The sequence below is a fragment of the Geotrypetes seraphini genome, chromosome 4 (genome assembly GCF_902459505.1).
Source record: "Geotrypetes seraphini chromosome 4, aGeoSer1.1, whole genome shotgun sequence".
NCBI classification, from domain to species: domain Eukaryota; kingdom Metazoa; phylum Chordata; class Amphibia; order Gymnophiona; family Dermophiidae; genus Geotrypetes; species Geotrypetes seraphini.
Genome location: NC_047087.1, coordinates 108,427,438 through 108,447,767, shown reverse-complemented (window position 1 = coordinate 108,447,767; position 20,330 = coordinate 108,427,438). Strand labels below are relative to the sequence as shown.

General features: G+C 45.6%; 1 protein-coding gene across 2 annotated transcripts in view; it reads left to right on the top strand.

Moving 5' to 3' along the window:
* Positions 1–20,330, top strand: part of GPA33 (glycoprotein A33) — a 96,284-nt gene that overhangs the window by 66,983 nt on the left and 8,971 nt on the right. For both annotated transcript variants that reach the window (XM_033941617.1, XM_033941616.1), the window contains exons 4-6: positions 3,695–3,859; positions 7,359–7,475; positions 17,171–17,297. In XM_033941617.1, coding sequence (XP_033797508.1) covers positions 3,695–3,859; positions 7,359–7,475; positions 17,171–17,297 — 409 coding nt within the window. The remainder of the gene's footprint in view (positions 1–3,694; positions 3,860–7,358; positions 7,476–17,170; positions 17,298–20,330) is intronic.

Genomic DNA, 20,330 nt, shown 5'->3' with positions numbered 1-20,330 from the left:
GGCATATCTAGATCTGGATTATACCATCAAAAACTTTTATCAAGTTATCTCCATATCTTGGTTTTCCAATGAGTGATCCAGTTCATAAAGGCTGTGAAACCATCTCTATGAAAATAAAGGCTGAAATTAGCCTCTTTGTCTGGAAACTTCTAATAACTTTGCAGGAATCTTCTGAGCCATTCCTTGAAAAGTTTGATGATACTTAAGAAGCATTAGCAGAGCTGCCAAGACACCCATTTTCAAGAGGATGATTTAGACCAGTCCTGGTTTTTTGACCAACCTGCATGGATTTCAGTGGGTAGAATCAGGGGACTGTAAATCCAACACTGCTTTTGGATGCAAGTTTAAAACTAAGATTCACCCCCCAAAAATCTTCCTCCTTGACAAATAATTTGGCAGCTCTGCCTTAGAGAGGTTCCTTATAAAGTATTTACTGTGGTTTGTAGCACACCCACAAGAGGGACATTTACATCCTCCTCATAGAAAAAACCTAATACTGTTACTTCCGTGTTGGATAAGAACAGCCCACTTCTCTTCTGTCTGAAAGACTTTGGTCTGGATGCTCTAAATTCACCGTGTGTCTAATGATCGTCGCTAAACCATTTGAACCGGTTTGGTGTCGGCCATAATTTACCGACTGATATCCACAATGGCTCACTACAGGCTTTTCCATGAATTCGTTACAGCCTCTGATTCTGCCATACAAATGAACTCATTAGTATTAAAACAAGGTCTTTAATATTAAAACGAGTACCCCGATCAATGCCCTAGGCATGCACTAATTCTAACGGATGACTACTAATGACCTGAAATTACCAACAGGTCTGCCATAGTCAGTGACAATGGCTCCTGATAAAAAAAGAGAGGCAGGAGAGATTCCCACTCCCTCCTGCATCAGAAACCTGGACCCCCCTCCCACTCCCAACCACCTCTCTGTGAAGATTGTGGCCACCAGGACCCCCCACTCCAGATCTCCCCTACCGTAAAGATTGTCAGCAGGAGGGATGTCCTCTCCTTCCTGCCTTGGCCAGCCGACCCCCTCCAAGTGCCCCAACCCACCCCTGTATCTTATATAGAAGAAGACAGCAGGAGGAATGCCCAGTTCTCCCTGCCTGCAGGCCCGCCTGTCCAAAATGGCGGACCATCCCATTCTCATTCCTGGTCTTTCCCATTCCTGGCCCTGACTGGCTCAAACACCTAAGGCCCCTCCCCTTAGGTGGTCTGAGTCAATCAGAGCCTTAGGTCCTTGCCCATTGCATCCTGGGATAAGAACATAAGAATTGCCGCTGCTGGATCAGATCAGTGGTCCATCGCACCCAGCAGTCCACTCACGCGGTGACCCCCCGGTCAAAGACCTTTACCCTAACCGAGACCAGCCCTACCTGCATTCGTTCCGGTTCAGCAGGAACTTGTCTAACCTTGTCTTAAATCCCTGGAGCGTATTTTCCCTTATAACAGACTCCGGAAGAGCATTCCAGTTCTCCACCACTCTCTGTACCAAGAAGGGGAAGGCCCACCATTTTGGAGAGGTTAGCCTGCAGGCAGGAGACACTGGGCATCTTTCCTGCTCTCTTCTACAGGTACAGGAGTGAAGCAGGATCATGGGGGGTGGCAGGTGGCCAAGGCAGGAGGGAGTGGAATGGGCTCCACGATTGACTCGCATTGACTTCACAATCTCCCTGCTTCCCGATGCTATACACAGGACAATAGAAGCGCCAGGCCCACCAGATTCCCCCCCTATGATGTCATACGTCTTCTGGCTCAAGCCTCCTAACATTTTCATCGCCACTTCTCTTATGTCCTCCCATCCTAACAGTTCTTTCTTCAGGTACTCTCCCATTGCATTAAAGTCTGTACGTTTGAAATTTAGGACTTTAAGTATCGTGCGGCCACTCTCCACTTTATCCGTTGTATCAAACCAAACCGTTTGATGATCGCTACTTCCCAGGTGAGCACCTATTCGAACATTAGAGATACTCTCTCCATGTGAGGACCAGATCCAATATCGCTTTTTCCCTCGTGGGTACCATTACTATTTGTCTGAGCAGAGCCTCTTGAAAGGCATCCACAATCTCCCTACCTCTTTCCGATTCCGCAGACGGAACATTCCAGTCCACATCTGGAAGGTTGAAATCTCCCAACAGCAGCACCTCCTCTTTCCTTCCAACTTTTGGATATCCACAATCAGATCCTTATCAATTTGCTGCGATTGAGTTAGAGGTCTGTAGACTACACCCACGTAGATAGAAGTTCCATCTTCTCTTTTCAGAGCGATCCATATCGCTTCTTCCTCTCTCCAGGTCCCTTGCATTTCGGTCGCTTGGATATTGATCTTTACATAGAGAGCTACTCCTCCACCTTTTTGACCATCTCTGTCCTTCCTAAAAAGATTATATCCCAGTATGTTTGCATCCCATCCATGTGATTCACTGAACCACATCTTTGTGGTAGCGACAATATCTAGATCTGCCTCTAACATCAGGGCTTGAGATCATGAACTTTGTTGCTTAGACTGCGAGCATTTGTGGTCATCGCTTTCCAGCTATTTTTCAGCGGTAATCTCCTTTTTCGTATAGATTTTTGTTTTGTTTCACTTTCCGTTGCAAAGCTAAGAAATGAGTTGCTGATGTTGTTTATGTTGCAATCTTTACTACTATCACATCTTTTCTTTTGCTGGGGGTGGTCTCTATAATTGTCCTTCATATATACACCACCCCCACCTTCTAGTTTAAATGCCTAGAAACTTATTGTTTTAATTTCTCTGCAAGGTTTCTTTTTCCTGCTGTAGTAATATGTAGCCCATCAGTGCAATATAGCTTCTTGTCCTTCCATGTATTTCCCCATCCTCCTATGTACCTGAAGCCTTTTTGATGACACCAGGCTTTGAGCCATCTATTAAAGTCCTCTGTGTTTTTCACTCTTTGCTCTCCCTTTCCATGTGCAGGCAGTATTTCAGAAAAAGCTAAAGTCTTTACAAAAGGTTTCAAACCCTCACCAAGCTCCTGAAAAGCTTTCTGTGCTGCAAGTGTGGAGTTGTTGGCCAGGTCATTTGTTCCCAGATGGATAACAACATCAGTATTAAAATCCATAGTTTCTTCCTTAATTATAGTCTGTATTTGCCTGGAACTCCTGGTAGTTGAGGATCCTGGAAGGCATTTCACTATTTTGGTCTCCTCGCCATGTGTTCCAAGGTTAATGCCTCTGATGATGGAATCCCCCAACAGTAATAGTTTTCTGTTTTTGGCTTTTTTATTTGTGCTTAGGGTGCTCTTGTTCTCTTGAGTTACCTTCATTGGTTCCAGTCCCACCTCTCTTCTGTTTTCTTGAGTATCGCAGTGCACTAGTGGAGCGAAGGAATTCTGTAGAGGTAATATTAGTGAAGGTGGATGTTTCTGTGTTACATGTAACACAGGACTACAGGTCCATTGATGCACCAGGCATAAAACCAGGACTGGCTCAGGCTGTCCTGTATGACACAGAGCCTTCCCCTTTCACCCATGGGTTCTCTGTCCCTCTTTGTAATCATATTTTCTAGTCTGTATATTTTTATTTTTATTTCAGTCTTTAATATATACTTATATTATTACGGCATGTGAATCTAGCAACTGGCCTGAAATGACAGCAGAGCGCAATCTCATAGGTCTTGAGCATATTTTGAGCATCTGGTTATCCCCCAATACTTTTCTCTCTTCAGTGGCTCCGTCCAAGCCAGAATGTGCGATTGTCGGGTCAGCAGAATATGGCCAGGACATTCAGTTGACTTGCGCCTCTAAAGAAGGCTCCCCAGTTCCTGCATACACCTGGGAAAGCTACACTCCACAGAATCAGCTTCGGCAACTACCATTGACTGCAGTCAGAGGTAAGGAGATTATATTGGTTATGCATTTATATAGTATTTGAAATTTCTTAAGCTGTTCACTTGAACCTCTGGGAAGCAGTCAGGGTTGAAACAATATGGCAGATAGCCTCTCAGAATAAAATTGGCCGGATGCATATTCTGTTATTTGTAGCATTGTATTGGGTATTTTCAGCATGAGATTAAGAGGGAAGTTATCAGTGTGGGTTGTCATTAAGATGTATTATTTTACTGTTGACCTTAGTTCAGTGTTCTTCAATGTAAGGCCCACAGCCAATGGCTTCCCATGAAGACTTCAGGGGAAGTGGATGAGGGAAAAGCCACATGCTTAAAGGACAAGGTATTTCTCAATAGACAAAGAGAATGTATTTGGAAATGCCCGTCTCCGTGATCATATACCCAATAAAAGTTTGAAGGCTGGTGGTGATGGATGTCATTGACATATACTGGTTAGCAGTGTTGTGGCTTCACATGGGAAGATATTTGGTGGCTCTCCTTTAGCTCATTTGGATCCAAAGTAGCCCTTACTTAAAAATTATTGGAGACCACTGCCCTAGTAATTAGTGACTAGGTCTCATTGCATAAAATGGGACCTGTGCTAAAATAGCACGTTAATAGTAAAATATTATCTTAACAGTAGCACACATTAACAACTATGCCCCTTAATTGAAGAGATTCTTAGTCAGATCTGTTCTTGAAAGGTTAGAAGGGTTGTTGCGACTTGATTTAGAGGAACTTCAAAAAAGATCAAGGGATATTGGCGGAAATTTTCAACATCATAATTCTGGTTCTACAGTACATCAAAGACAGAAGAATGTGAGGGGGTTTATAGCTTCTTACATCATGCACAATCCCTCCATTAAGTGGAAGCAAAGCCCAAAGAAGATTCTTCTTTTTTTTTTTTTTATTTGATTTTCAATTCTATAAACAATCCAAAACAGCATAAAGAAAATGAATATCACTATAAAATTTTTAGCAAAGAAAAAGATTATACATTTCAAACAATCCATCAAGCCTTCATTGAAAGAGAAGTTATTTCACACTAAATAAGAAAAGCTTAAAGAAACTACAAGGATAATCTTGCCTCCAAACACCCCTTGGTCATGCTCTCCAACTACAAAGTGTAAGACGGCGATCCTACTCCTACTTCATACCAAGCTACTGAAATCAACTGCTCCTACAAATCAGATCCCTTGAAGATGGGAGGGGGAAGGCCTATCATTCTGAGCATGTGGCCCTATAGGCAGGAGGGAGTGGGCTTCCCTCCTGCTGATTTGTCATCCGAAGGTACAGGGTGTTTGGAGAGGGAGTTCCAGGGATGTTGGGGGGTCCAGGAATGCTGGAGGATGTGTGGGGGATTTCAGGGGGTCTGGGATGTCAGTGGGGTGTCCAGTGATGTTGGGGAATGTTGGAGGTCCAGAGATGTCGGGCGGATAGTAGGGGAGGGGTGTAGTGCTCGGTGGCTCTTTTTTTTAGTTGGTTAGTTTGGAGGTGTACTGGAGGGGATCAGTGCCTGGCAGGAAGAATCCCCATCAGCTGAGCCATCAGGAATCCCCAAAACTGGTTCAGCTGATGGGGATTCCCCTGCTGCGATCAGTCCTAAGAGGTGGGAGGGACCGGTCTCCCCACCCCCTCCGAACCCCTCCCCCATACCTTTTCAGAGAAGTTAGAGCAGGAGGGAAGCTCAGTTCATCCCACTCGTAGGCTCGTCAGTCTGAAATGGCGGGCCTTTCCCTTCCCGGTGCATCATGTCATGCAGAGAGAGGGGCCCTCCCTCTGTATCCTGGGATACAAAGGAGCGGAGTTTAATGCCCTGATTGGCTTGACTATATCCCGGGATACAGGACCTTAGGCCCTGATTGGCTCAGATGCCTTGGGAGGGGCCTTAGGTATCTGAGCCAGTCAGGGCCTTAGGCCCCTTCTTGTGCATCACATGATGCACCGGGGAGAGAAAGGCCCGCCATTTAGAACTGGCAGGCCTATAAGCAGGATGGACTGAGCTTTGCTCATGCTTCAACTTCTCTGAAAATGTACATGGGGTGATTTGGAGGTGGTGGGGGGGGGGGTTTGGGAGACCTCCGGTGGTAGGAGGTGTGGGCATCCTTCCTGTCTTTTTTTTTTAGGGGGAAAAAGGAGAGGGTAAGGGATGCTTGAAGGGGTGCTGGGTGTGGGCGTGGGCCTTCAGTGCTATGAGGGAGTAGGCATCCCTCCTGTTTTGCTGCCGTGGGGGAGGAGGAGTCACCATGGCAGGAGGGAATGGGCTTCCCTTCTGCCATTTTTTCTCACGTGGGGAGGTGGATTCGGCATGGCAGGAGGAAGCGGGCATTCCTCCTGCTGTTTTCACACTTGTGTTTGTGTGTGGTGGGGGGTGTCAGTTCCTGGTGCCAGTTCGTCAGGGAGGGCTGTCATTGGCCAGGGTGTGTGTGCTTTTTTTTTCTAATGGGGCAAATATTGTGCATGTGTAACATACACAGCATCTGTGCCCATTAAAAAAAAAAAAGTTAGGCAGATAAGCTACTGGTCTTTTGCAGTCACTTTTTTTTGGATCGTTGCAATGTCTAGCAGAGATCTCCAGGCTCACCAGTGGACCAGGTCTGCCACCAGCAGCCTGGCAGTTGGCAGCGCTTTCCATGGGCTGTCCCTATGCATGCTCAGGTTTTATACTTGTGTGGAAATTAAACATGAGTTGTGGGGAGAAGGTCCGCAACATACAGTAGCGGTGGTTCTTGGGGATCCCTGTCAGCTCAGGTACCTGTATATGGTGTCTGGATGGTGAGAAGGGCAGAAGGAGGCAGGGCAAATTGTTTGCCTCCTCCCCCACTTAGAGCTCAAGCTCCCTCAAAATTAAAGAACTGTGTTCTAGTACCATTTTTGTTACAAAATCAGCTCCATGCCTTCAAGTTTCTGGAAACGTCAATCGCTCCTCCTAAACTTACTTGCTCCACTCCATCACTGACGCTGAAACCGTGGATTGAAGACAAAGTTTTATTTTATTTTTCTTTCCAGCTTATGATTTATCTTTAATCTTATCTATTGTTTTGCCTTTTGTCTTTGTTTTGTTCTATTTCTATCATTTAAATTTCTCCAGAATTCTACTGTTCAACGGCTCCCCCTTCTGCTTCTATTCCTTTCTCTCCTCTCTTCTACCTTCCAAAGTATTTAGATCAATGCTGTGTTGTTAAAATGTTTATTTTATTTTTATTTTTCCTCTAACTCTACTTTTCACTTCTCTATTACCCTCCAGGTACTTTAGTTAGATTGTGAGCCTTCGGGACAGTAAGGGAATTTTTCAAGTAACTTTCTTATTTCTAATCTTAATGTATGTTTTCTGTAAACCGCTTAGAACCTAACGGATGTAGCGGTATATAAGAAATAAATTACATTACATTACATTACATTACTAGCATATGTGCTCTCCTGGTTATGACTGCTGACATTGTACTAGTATATCAGGAACAGTTGCTACCATCTTTGATCTTTCCTTTCCTTTAATGTTTTACAGAAGGAGGACAGCTGACTCTGAAGAACATTTCTGCAGATACCACTGGCTTCTACATCTGTACCGCCACTAACAAAATAGCAAAAGATTTCTGCAACATTACCCTAACTGTGATGCCCCGTAAGTACCATATCCTGCTTCTTTCTTGTTGTGTGGCTGTCCTGTCTGGACAGGAGTAAGTTTAGGAAGCATTAACAATGCCAAGGTGGTGGAATAAGGGGATGTTCTTCCAGTAAAAGCAAGCCACGCAGAGGCCAATGCAGCAGAAGGTTAGGTAACTCATATAGTAGACATCGGTGCACAGAATATTAAGATATAGAGTAAGCCTAAATTTCTAAGATCTGACCCTTGTAAGGAAGTGAGGGAGTGTGTTTGGGATTTTCTTGTTATAGTATCTTTTTCTTAAATTGTTGCCTAATTTTGTAGCCCTGATTTCTATATTTCAGAAACACCTGCCTACAAACTACACACTATTGGAGATATGTACATAATTACCAAATAGCACTGAGGTAGCTTACATATTGGCATTTACTGTTATGAGCATGTGTACTGTTATGAGCATGTGTACACTGGCAGGTAATTATGAGCATATTCTTTCTAGAGTCACCGGGACTCCTTTGTTGGGTCTTCCCAGATGCACAAAAAGTAGAGCAATGAATACACAAAGAGGGCAAGTCTATGAAGTGGCTCCTCTTTTTGGGTGCCCTGACACCAATTGGTGTGCCAATTCTGTAACAGCCTCTGGACACCACAGTTTCATTATAGAATACCAGCATAAATTTACATTGGTGAGTCCAAAAGGAAGGCCTGTCCATTTTTGCCAAATCAATGGCAGGTGGAAGTGGGCGTTTCTAAAAGTGCCATGCAACGTGCACATCTGATAATATTCTATGAGATGCATGCACGGATGGTGGATATACCCATGACCTACCCAGGTGCATGCCCCCTTTGCAGGAGTGCGCTAAGCACAGTTACTTACCGTAACAGGTGTTATCCAGGGACAGCAGGCAGCTATTCTTGACTGATGGGTGACGGCACCGACGGAGCCCCGGCACGGACACTTTTAGAGTGATTGTACTCTAAGAACTTGGAAAGTTCTGGTAGGCCGCACGCGCGAGTGCCTTCCCGCCCGACAGAGGCGCGCGGTCCCCAGTTATGATAAGCCAGCTAAGAAGCCAACCCGGGGAGGTGGGAGGGACGCAAGAATATCTGCCTGCTGTCCCTGGATAACACCTGTTACGGTAAGTAACTGTGCTTTATCCCAGGACAAGCAGGCAGCTATTCTTGACTGATGGGTGACCTCCAAGCTAACAAAAAGAGGGATGGAGGGAAGGTTGGCCATTATGAAAACAAATTTTGCAAAACAGATTGGCCGAAGTGTCCATCCCGTCTGGAAAATGTGTCCAGACAATAATGAGATGCAAAAGTATGAACTGAGGACCAAGTGGCAGCTTTGCAGATTTCCTCAATGGGCGTGGACCGGAGGAAAGCTACAGATGCTGCCATAGCTCGGACTTTATGGGCTGTGACAGAACCTTCCAGTGTCAGTCCGGTCTGAGCATAACAGAAAGAAATGCACGCTGCCAGCCAATTAGACAACGTACGTTTAGAAACAGGACGTCCTAACTTATTCGGATCATAGGACAGAAAAAGCTGAGGAGCTGATCTGTGGGGTTTCGTACGCTCCAGATAGTAAGCGAGAGCCCTCTTACAGTCCAAAGTATGTAGAGCCTGTTCACCAGAATGAGAATGAGGTTTTGGAAAGAAGACAGGCAGAACAATGGATTGGTTGAGATGGAAGTCGGAGACAACCTTAGGGAGAAACTTTGGATGTGTACGCAGAACCACCTTGTCATGATGAAAGACCGTAAAAGGTGGATCTGCAACTAGTGCATGAAGCTCACTGACCCTCCTGGCAGAGGTAAGGGCGATGAGGAAAAGTACCTTCCAAGTGAGAAACTTGAAAGTGGTAGTAGCCAAAGGTTCAAATGGAGGCTTCATTAAGACGGAAAGAACCACATTGAGATCCCAGATAACAGGAGGGGTTTTAAGAGGTGGTTTCACATTGAAAAGACCCCGCATGAACCTGGACACCAGGGGATGAGCTGAGAGGAGCTTTCCATGGACCGGCTCGTGGAATGCTGCAATCGCACTTAAGTGGACTCTGACTGAAGAAGACTTGAGGCCAGAGTCAGACAAAGAAAGGAGATAATCCAACAAGGTTTCCACTGCAAGGGAAGTGGGATCATGATGATGGAGGAAACACCAGGAAGAAAAACGTGTCCACTTCTGATGGTAACATTGCAGAGTGGCAGGTTTCCTGGAGGCATCCAGAATTGAACGAACAGGCTGAGATAAAAGTGTATCATGAGAAGTCAGCCCGAGAGATACCAAGCTGTCAGGTGCAGAGACTGGAGGTTGGGATGTAGAAGGGTCTCCTGCTGTTGTGTAAGCAGAGAAGGAAACAGTGGAAGAAGAAAAGGTTCCCTGGAACTGAGTTGAAGTAGAAGGGAGAACCAATGTTGCCTGGGCCACCTTGGAGCAATCAGAATCATGGTGGCTCGTTCCCTCTTGAGCTTGAACAAGGTTCTCAACATGAGAGGCAGAGGAGGGAAAGCATACAGAAACAGATTGGACCAGTCGAGGAGAAATGCATCCGCTGCCAGACGGTGAGGAGCGTAGAGTCTGGAGCAGAATAGGGGCAGCTGGTGATTGTGAGGGGCTGCAAAGAGGTCTATCTGAGGAGTGCCCCACTGAGTGAAGATGGACTGCAGAGTGAAAGGATCGAGTGTCCACTCGTGAGGCTGGAGAACTCTGCTGAGCTTGTCCGCCAAGCAATTCTGTTCTCCCTGAATGTAGATAGCTTTCAGGAATAGATGGTGATTTATGGCCCAAGTCCAGATCTTCTGGGCTTCCTGGCACAAGAGGCGAGAGCCCGTCCCACCCTGCTTGTTGATGTAGTACATCGCAACCTGATTGTCTGTGCACAGCAAGAGAACTTGAGGAAAGAGAAGATGTTGAAAAGCTTTGAGGGCATAAAACATCGCTCTGAGTTCCAGGAAATTGATGTGATGCCTCTTTTCCTGGGCTGTCCAAAGTCCCTGAGTTTGGAACTCGTTCAAATGAGCTCCCCAGGCATAAGGGGAGGCGTCGGTGGTGATAACCAGTTGATGGGGAGGTAGATGGAACAGAAGACCTCTGGATAGATTTGAGGATATCAACCACCATTGTAGAGACTGACGAAGAGATGATGTTACAGATATGTGTCGTGAGCAGGGATCCATCGCTTGGGACCACTGGTTGGCTAGGGTCCATTGAGGAGTGCGTAGGTGAAGACGTGCAAAAGGGGTGACATGAACTGTAGACGCCATGTGACCCAAGAGAACCATCATGCGCTTGGCAGAGATGGACGCCTGTAGAAGCACCTGTTGACATAGAAATTGAAGCATGAGAAGACGGTTGGACGGTAGGAACGCTCTCATGAGGACTGTGTCTAAGACTGCTCCAATGAATTGAAGTCTCTAAGTGGGGATGAGATGAGATTTGGGTAGATTGATCTCGAATCCCAGCAAACGTAGAAACAGAATGGTCTGGTTGGTGGCCGTGAGAACTGTCTGAGGTGAATTGGCCTTGATCAACCAATCGTCCAGATAAGGAAACACCTGAAGGTGGTGGGTACGAAGAAAAGCAGCCACCACAATCAGGCATTTGGTGAACACTCTTGGAGAGGAGGCAAGACCGAAGGGCAGTACCTTGTACTGGTAGTGACAACGATTGATCATGAAGCGGAGATACTTCCTGGAGGCTAGATCGATCGGTATGTGAGTGTATGCTTCTTTGAGATCGAGGGAGCATAGCCAGTCGCCTTGATTGAGAAGGGGGTAAAGAGTGACCAGAGACAACATTTTGAATTTCTCTTTGACCAAGCATTTGTTGAGGTCCCGAAGATCTAGAATGGGTCTGAGATCTCCTGTTTTTTTGGGGACTAGGAAATAACGTGAGTAGAATCCCTGCCCCTTTTGATCTAGAGGAACTTCCTCTATGGCGTTCAGAAGGAGGAGGGATTGAACTTCCTGAAGAAGGAGGAAGGACTGAGGAGAGTTCAAAGCAGACTCTTTTGGAATACTTTGGTCCGGAAGAGTCTGAAAGTTGAGAGAGTAGCCGTGGCGGACGATGTTGAGGACCCACTGGTCCGAGGTGATGGATTCCCAACGGCTTATGAAGAGAGTAAGGCGTCCTCCTATGGGCTGCGGAAGATGGGCAGCAGGATGGAGACCGGCTATGTCCTGGAGAACTAAGTCAAAAGGGTTGAGTGGATTTTTGTGAAGGGGGAGGCTTCACCTGTTGTTGCTGCTGTGCTGGTCTAGCAGCTGGCCTCTGTTGTTGCCGCTGACGTCTGGGTTGTTGCGGGGCTTGTGGCAAAGGACGAGCAACAAATCTACGTTGGTAGGCCGACTGCTGGCGAAAAGGCCTGGAAGGTGGGGTTTTCTTTTTGGTTTTGAGGAGAGTATCCCACCTAGTTTCATGTGCCGACAACTTTTGAGTGGTGGAGTCCATGGATTCTCCAAACAGCTCATCCCCCAGGCACGGTGCATTAGCCAGTCGATCTTGATGATTGACATCCAGTTCTGACACTCTGAGCCACGCCAGTCAACGCATAGCCACCGACATAGCTGTGGCCCGAGAGGTCAGCTCAAAGGTGTCATATATCGACCTGACCATGAACTTCCTAAGCTGCAACAGTGATGAAGTAGTGTGGCGAAAAGCAGATTTTTTACGGTCAGGGAGGTACTTCTCAAAAGCAGTTAGATCTTGAACGAGATGTTTAAGATAAAAGGAGAAGTGGAATGCATAATTCCCTGACCTGTTGGCTAACATGGCATTTTGGTATAGCCGTTTGCCAAATTTGTCCATGGCCTTACCCTCTCTGCCAGGAGGGACTGAGGCGTATACACTAGCTCCCGTGGATTTTTTTAGAGTGGATTCAACCAATAGGGACTCATGTGGGAGCTGTGGTTTGTCAAACCCAGGAATTGGGATGACCTTGTATAAGGAGTCTAATTTGCGAGGTGCTCCAGGGATGGTCAAGGGTGTCTCCAAATTCTTGTAAAAAGTTTCTCTCAAGATATCATGGAGAGGTAACTTGAGATATTCCCTTGGAGGTTGGTCAAAATCCAGTGCTTCAAGAAAAGCTTTGGATTTTTTCGATTCAGCCTCCAAGGGAATAGAGAGAGAGTCACACATCTCTTTTAAAAAGGATGAAAATGAAGTTACATCTGGTCTAGAGGATGGATCTAAAGTAGAAGGATCCTCATCACCAGATGAACATTCCCCTTCAGAGAGCATAGGGTCTTCTGAATCACCCCACACATCAGGGTCTCGAATCTGAAAACTGCGTCGAGATTCCGGAGTGGAGGGATCTAGGTGTCGGGATTTGCGTACCGACTTTCCTGATCTCATAGAGACGGTACCGGGAGATCGCGGTTGCACCGGTGCCGACGTCTGAACAGCCTGATGTTGAGCAGTCGACTCCGGTGCTAGGACTGGCATGGAAGTAGACTGTGTCGGTGCCGACAAAGAGGAAGCCGAGAGCATGGGCTGTGGAACTATCGGCACCGATGGCTCAGACTGGACCGGTACCGGAAGGTTCGGTACCAGTAGTGCAGGAAGGAGTTGCTTTAACTGATTCTCCAATTGCACTTGTAAGACGGCAGCAATGTGCTCGTCTAAAGAAGGCACCGGTACCGCTTTTCTCTTCTGCGGTACCTTGGGTGCCGCTCTACACTCCGAAGAGGAACCCGATGTCGAGGGGCTTACCTCTATCGGAGCGGAGCGCTTCCGTGGGCGCCTCGCGGTCGGCAGGATTGGGCTCTCTGCTACTTTGACCGGAGGACGCTCCAGCGGGGAAGGCTTCTTAGCCGGCTTACCTGACTGGTGCGACGCCGACGCGGTATCGCGCGGCGTCGACGAGACGGGTGCCGACTGCGTCGGGGTCGAAGTAGGGACCGGTGCCGCCGAGTCCGACATGTCGGTACCGAATAATAACCGTTGCTGAATTTGACGGTTTTTAAGGGTTCTTTTCTGGAGAGTGGCACAGCGTGTGCAGGTGGACGCCTGATGGTCAGGTTCGAGGCACTGCAAGCACCAGTTGTGCGGGTCAGAGTTAGAAATAGGCCTCGCGCACCGCTGGCACTTTTTAAAGCCGGGTTGGGGGGACATGAACGTAAACACGGCTTCTGCCAAATCGAAGGCCGAGGCCTCGATGGTGGCAGCAGGCCCCGCCGGGGCGAAACGAAAAAAATGGGAGAAAAACCAAAATTAGTTTTTATTTTTTTTTTTATTTTTTATTTTTTTACAAGGAAAATAAATAAAAAGAGGGAAACAATATTTCCCAAGGAGTTTACGCGAGCGGGAAGGCGAAAAAATTAGAAAAAGTTCAACAGCCGTTGAAACGTGCGTCTTCTTAGCTCCGCGGAAACTAGAAAACTTTGGACCGCGCGCCTCTGTCGGGCGGGAAGGCACTCGCGCATGCGCGGTGCGGCCTACCAGAACTTTCCAAGTTCTTAGAGTGCAATCACTCTAAAAGTGTCCGTGCCGGGGCTCCGTCGGTGCCGTCACCCATCAGTCAAGAATAGCTGCCTGCTTGTCCTGGGATAAAGGCACTTATGCATTACCTTACGGAATTAAAATTTTTTTCGCTCTTTTGGAAGAAATTGTGTTCAAAACTTGCTGCCACACCGGCTCTTAGAGCCATTTTTCATGTTTTAAAATATTGACTTAAAAGGATAGCGAACTTACAAACAATCTGATTCCAGACTCCTGAAGCAGGCCCATTTTGGGCCGAAACACGATCATGTCGAGTCTTGATACTTAATAAAAGGCATCGAACATCAGAGTCTCCTTTGCTGTTTGCTCTCTGCTTACCTTACAGAATAACACATAGTGCAGTAGTGCTAATAACTGCCCATAGAGGCACTTCCTTGTGTAGGCAAGGCTCAGGTAACTGCTGCACATCATTTTTACAATTGCCTTTTAGGATATAAAGCCATAAAAACAAAGTAAGATGCTGGCAAAAATGATCTTACTTGTGGCATTACAGTCTTTGCATGCTTTGTGGTGTGCTATCACTTCTATTCTGCACTTCTCAGTCTCTTTCTCCTGCTCTGAATAGATCCTGCATCCTCTCTGCTCCTCTGTAAGTGCCTTTCAACTGCAGAGGCTTTTGACTATCCCTTTCCTTTTCAGATACTCTGTTATTTTTGTGCAGTACACACACTTTCTTACACACTGCAGGTCCTTTCCTCCCAGTAACTTGGACTCTTCTCTCATTTGCCACATGCATGAGCCACCAGACTTGGCAAGCAGGATGCACTCAGGGCTTGGGTTCTACCTCCTATCACACAGGTCTCTTGCACCGGCAGCTCCACCACACCTGGGCAACAATCATTCTCCTCATGTTGGACTGTGCAGCAGCTTTGCTCCACATACTTCTCCTATTGATGGGACATACCTGATAATCCCTGCTTCTCCATTAAGGCACACTGTACCTTGGGATTTAGCTCTAGGCCAGGCTTAACCCCTTTTCTCTTCTACACTACTGCATATAGGACCACACTCAACTACAGTAAAACCTTGGATTGTAAGTAGCTTGGTATACAAGTGTTTTGCAAGACAAGCATAACATTTTATTAAATTTTAACTTGATAAGCAAGGTCTTGCAATACAAGCATATACAATATACACACATCACAAATGAGCCAATGGTTCTTCGCTCTCTGACACTGTGGGAATGTAGTGAGTGTTCTAAATGAGTGCGGTCTTGCAAGACGAGTATATACAGTATACACGCGTCACTGAGCTGATGGTTCTTCTCTCTCTGACGCTGTGGGAGTGTACTGATTGTTCTAAACGAGCTAGGCTTTGCAATGCAAGTACATATAGTATTTTGTATTAAAGTTTTGGGGTTGTGGAACGAATTGTCTGAGTTTCCATTATTTCATATTGGGAAAATTCGCTTTGATATACGAGTGTTTTGGATTACAAGCATGTTTCTGGAACAAATTATGCTCGCAAACCAAGGTTTTACTGTACTAGTCTTTTCCTCCTTCTCCTTTCTTGCCCAAGTCCCTGAGTTGAGGACCAAGGTCCTGATGGGGCCCCTGAGTGGGATGCTTTTCATATGATTACGAGGATTGGCCTCTGTAAGAAGGTATAAAGGAAGACCCTGGGGGCAACTCCCTATACCCAGTTTTACACTTTCCTCCAAATTTTCAAGCACTCCCACTGTAGATGCTTTCCCAGACTTGATCACCCCTCATTAATTTGATTGGCACTACGCTGGTGCAGTGACCAAAATGTTCCTCCTGTTAATACACAGGAAGGCATGGAGGGGCATAATCAAAACATACATCTAAGTCTGATTTGGGCAGATGGTGCTATATGCCCAAAGTTGGCAGTAGGAAAATGCCCATTTTTGAAAAATACAGCTAAAATTTTTTTTTTTTTTAGCAAAAATCTTTATCTGAACATCCAGGCTATTGATCAGTCAGACCGCCAGGATATCTATCTTTATACCATGTTTTCAACCAAAATTTCATCCAAGTCCCAAACGCCCAGAACAAGATCATTTGGACTTGGGAGGAGCTAATCTTGTAATGGACATGGCAACAAAACAGTGGGGCACCTTACAAGGAACTGCTGTGAACTTCACAAAAAGGGTGCCAGATAACCTATAAGGGAATTCTGGTGAGATGTCTATGGTGAGCCCCCCAAAACCCACTATACCCACTTGTCTACAGTCCCAATAGCCCTTATGGCTGCAGGTGGCACCTATATGGCAGCAGAGTAGGGTTTTGGTGGGCGCACATGTTCCACCATAAATGTAGTGGTTAGAGTGGCTTATGGGCCTTGGTCCTCCTCTCTTTGGTTCACTAGCCCACCTCTCAGGCTATTTAAGACACCTGTGTGCAGCTCTTATTGGGCTTTCCTATACCAGGTACTATGTTCCAGAGACAGGCATGTTCTTTTTTATTCTGATTTGTATTGTGGGGGTGTGAGGGGGTCAGGGAACACTGGGGAGTGTGTTTGGGTCTTTACTTTGTCTTTTCAGTGGTTATCTGGTCACTTTGAATACCTTTTTGGAACTTATACCTGTTTTTACATCGAGTACCCACAATGTTTAAGTTTCATCCAGGATGTCTAGTAAAACATTTGATTATCCCTGCAGGACGACTAAGTCTAGGTTGGCCCACATCCCGCCCTAACCACTCCTCCAGATTTGCCGCTTTCAGCTCTGGGCGCACAGTGGCATTCAGAGGCAGAAAAAGTCCCTCAACACATCCAGAAAGTTGGTTTGCTTATTGGCACTTGAACGACCTGTCTTTTAGGTCATCCAAGTACCGACTTGGGTGGGTTTTTAGACGTGTTTTAAGTTTTGATTATGAGCCCCATAATGTAGTGTCCTGCTACAATAGCAAATCTTTTTTTTTTTTTAAATGTTCTAACCTCGAGTATGATTATTTCAGTAAGGTGTTCAGCTATATCCTTTCTCTCTCAAAATCTCCACGAGAAATATCAATTATATGGCATCTACATGATATCCCGCCATTGAGGCTCCTTCATTTACATGTATCAAATTATGGAGGTTTGTTCTGATTTCATTAAGGCAGGTAAAGAGTTTGTGTGCTTGTTTTCACACTGGTCACACATATGAAGGTAAAATTAACACCTTAAGGAGAAAGTACTAGTCCCAAATACCAGTACAGTTCAAGATAGACAGGTAGAGGTGTCTAATGGGTTCACTTGTCTCTTAATAGCTTCCATGAACTTTGGTCTGTATGCTGGCATCATTGGTGGAGCAGTTGCTGCCATTATTGTCATTGGTATCATTGCGTATTGCTGCTGCTGCCGGAGTCGCGATAACAAGGAAGATTATGAGATGGGGTGAGTTCTCTTTGTCAACACATATTGAATAATTCTTATGAGTACCATTGAGAAACTTAGGGCTCCTTTTACTAAGCTGCGATAGCGTTTTTAGCGCGCGCAGAATTGCCGCGCATGCTAAACCCGTGCTACGCTGCTAGAACTAAAGCTAGCTCAATGCTGGCGTTAGCGTCTAGTGCGTGCGGCAATTTAGCATGCGCTAAGCCCACTAGCACAGCTTAGTAAAAGGAGCCCTTAGAATGCATCTCTCGTAGGTAAAACTTTTATGGTCAGCATCTCAAATTTGAACAATTGGTTAACAGAACTATGACTCACTAAAAAATGTAATTTTCCCAAACTGAGTGCAAGTGATCCATCTGTCCATGTGACTTCAGATGAAATATGTTTATCGATTCGATTACATATATTTATCATAATCTGGGCCCCAAATAGGATGCACAGGTTATGAAAATATTGAAGTGCCTTTTCCTGAACTATTAAGGATCTGCCAATTAGACCTGATCTCTCTCAGGTAGATATGGCTATCTTGATTCAGGGGCTTGGACTGTCTAGACTGGAGTACGGCAATACTGTAGCACTCGGATCCACTGCAGACCCATCTCTGAGCACTGCAATAGTTCAGAATGCAGTAGTATGAATCTTAACAGTCTTTAACTACGCAGTTGAGTCACATTATTATGACCACCTGCTAATATCCATAATAATCGCCTCTGGCAGCACAGACAGCAGGCAGACACCATGGGAGTGACTCAATAAGATGTTAGAGGTATCTAGAGCCATGCAGACTGCAGTGTGTCTGACAGCTACTGACTGGTGGTGGATCTAGTCATCGAACATGTCGATCGAGGTGGTCTCAAATGTGCTCGATTGGGTTAAAGTCTGGGTAATTCAGAGGCCAGGGAAGTAGCTGGAGGTCTTGGTCATGCTCTGTGAACAACTCACAAACAATTTTGGTGGTATGACATGTTGTGTTGTCCTGTTGAAAGATCCCATCGGCCATAGGGAAGACCGTCAACATGTACAGGTGTACTTGATCGGCAAGAATAGAGAGTAACCATATCGGTTGAAAGTGCCTTCTAGAGATATCAAGGAACCCAGACCATTCCATGAAAACATTCCCCAGGCCATAACACTACCGCCACCAGTTTGTTTACATCTACCCAAAAACAATAAACAGTGCACAAACAGAATACACTACACTTACATGTGCCTACATAAACATCAGAGCTCTAGGCCCAAAGACAGAACATATAAAAGACTGGATAGAAAATGAGAATCTTGACTGCCTCTTCCTCACAAAAACCTGGCTTACATCAGACGCAGATCCCAGGATAACAGAAATCTGTCCTAAGGGATACAAAAGAACAGTGGTCTGCAGGGGAAAAAAAAAAAGAGGAGGAGGTCTAGCCATCTTAATCAGAAATTCCCTAAATCTGAATACACTAGACAAAATGTTCACCCCTTACTTGGATCTACTATCCTGCCAACTTTCATGCACCGTACTAAAAGGACCCATAACTTGCATGCTGTGCTACATAACACCAGGGAATTGGAATACAGCAAGACCCGAATTTGAAGATTTTATATACTGAAACTCACTAGCGACAACTTACAACCTAATCCTAGGAGACCTAAACTTCCATCTCGAAGACCAATCCTCCAAACGAGTAGAAAACCTACTTTCATTCCTCGAAGCCCTAACCTACAAGATTTTAGACCCACAAACCACACATGAGAAAGGTCACTAACTAGACATTGCAGCCTTCATGACCCAACAGCCCTTACTGCCAGAGATTCAAACATCAAATGGAAAGTGGTCTCGATTCCTCTGGTCAGACCACTACACATCAACATCAACTGGGCCAAAGACAAAATCAAACCAAAACCCCAAAGATCAACTTACAACTCATGTAAATACATCGACCCCTCCAAATTCTGGACTAAAACAGATGCAACAATCCAAGAATGCAACCCCCAAGGACTTCATCTCACACTGGTGCAGGCTAAGCACAGCTACCCTAGATGAGCTAGCCCCAATACAAACAAAAACCAGAATTAGCAGATGATCAAATGGTTCGATAATGAACTACTCCTACTCAAAAGACAATGCAGACAACTAGAAAGAAAATGGAGAAAGAATACCCAAGAACCCACGAAAACAGCATGGAGAAAACTAAACCAACAATATGAGCTAAAACTAAAAGAAAAAAGAAAGACACACTACACCATCCTAATAGGCAAAGAAACCAAAGACACAAAAAAAACTATTCCAAATATTAAAAGAACTCACAGACACCAAACATTATCAGGCCAATAACGACACCCCTCCCCCCTTAGTCATCCTTTTAGCCGAATACTTTAAAAACAAAATCACAGGACTATCCGCGCTCTTCAATCTCTCCCTTAGTACGGGTAACGTCCCGTTGGACTGGAAGACGGCTAACGTCATTCCACTCCACAAGAAAGGCTCCAAGATGGAGACAGCAAACTACAGACCGGTGAGTCTCACATCAATAGTGTGCAAACTAATGGAAACTCTAATCAAACGCCAATTGGATACGATCCTGAACAAGGAGAATCTACGGGACCCCCGTCAACATGGATTTACTAAGGGGAGATCCTGCCAATCCAACCTGATCAGCTTCTTTGACTGGGTGATGAGGAAGCTGGATGTTGGGGAGTCCCTGGACATCGTATACCTGGACTTCAGTAAAGCATTCGATAGCGTGCTGAGCAAGATGAGTTCTATAGGATTGGGCAACACATTGACGAAATGGGTTGGGAACTGGCTTGCATTCAGAGGGTAGTGATGAACGGCACCCCCCTCCGAAATGACGGAGGTAATCAGTGGAGTGCCGCAGAGCTTGGTCCTGGGCCCAATCCTATTCAACATCTTTATAAGAGACTTGGCAGAAGGGCTACAAGGTAAAATAACATTATTTGCCAATGACGCCAAACTAAGCAATGTAGTGGGCAAAAGCACAACAGACATAAATTTAATGTCCGACAACATGATGCACGATCTACTCCTAC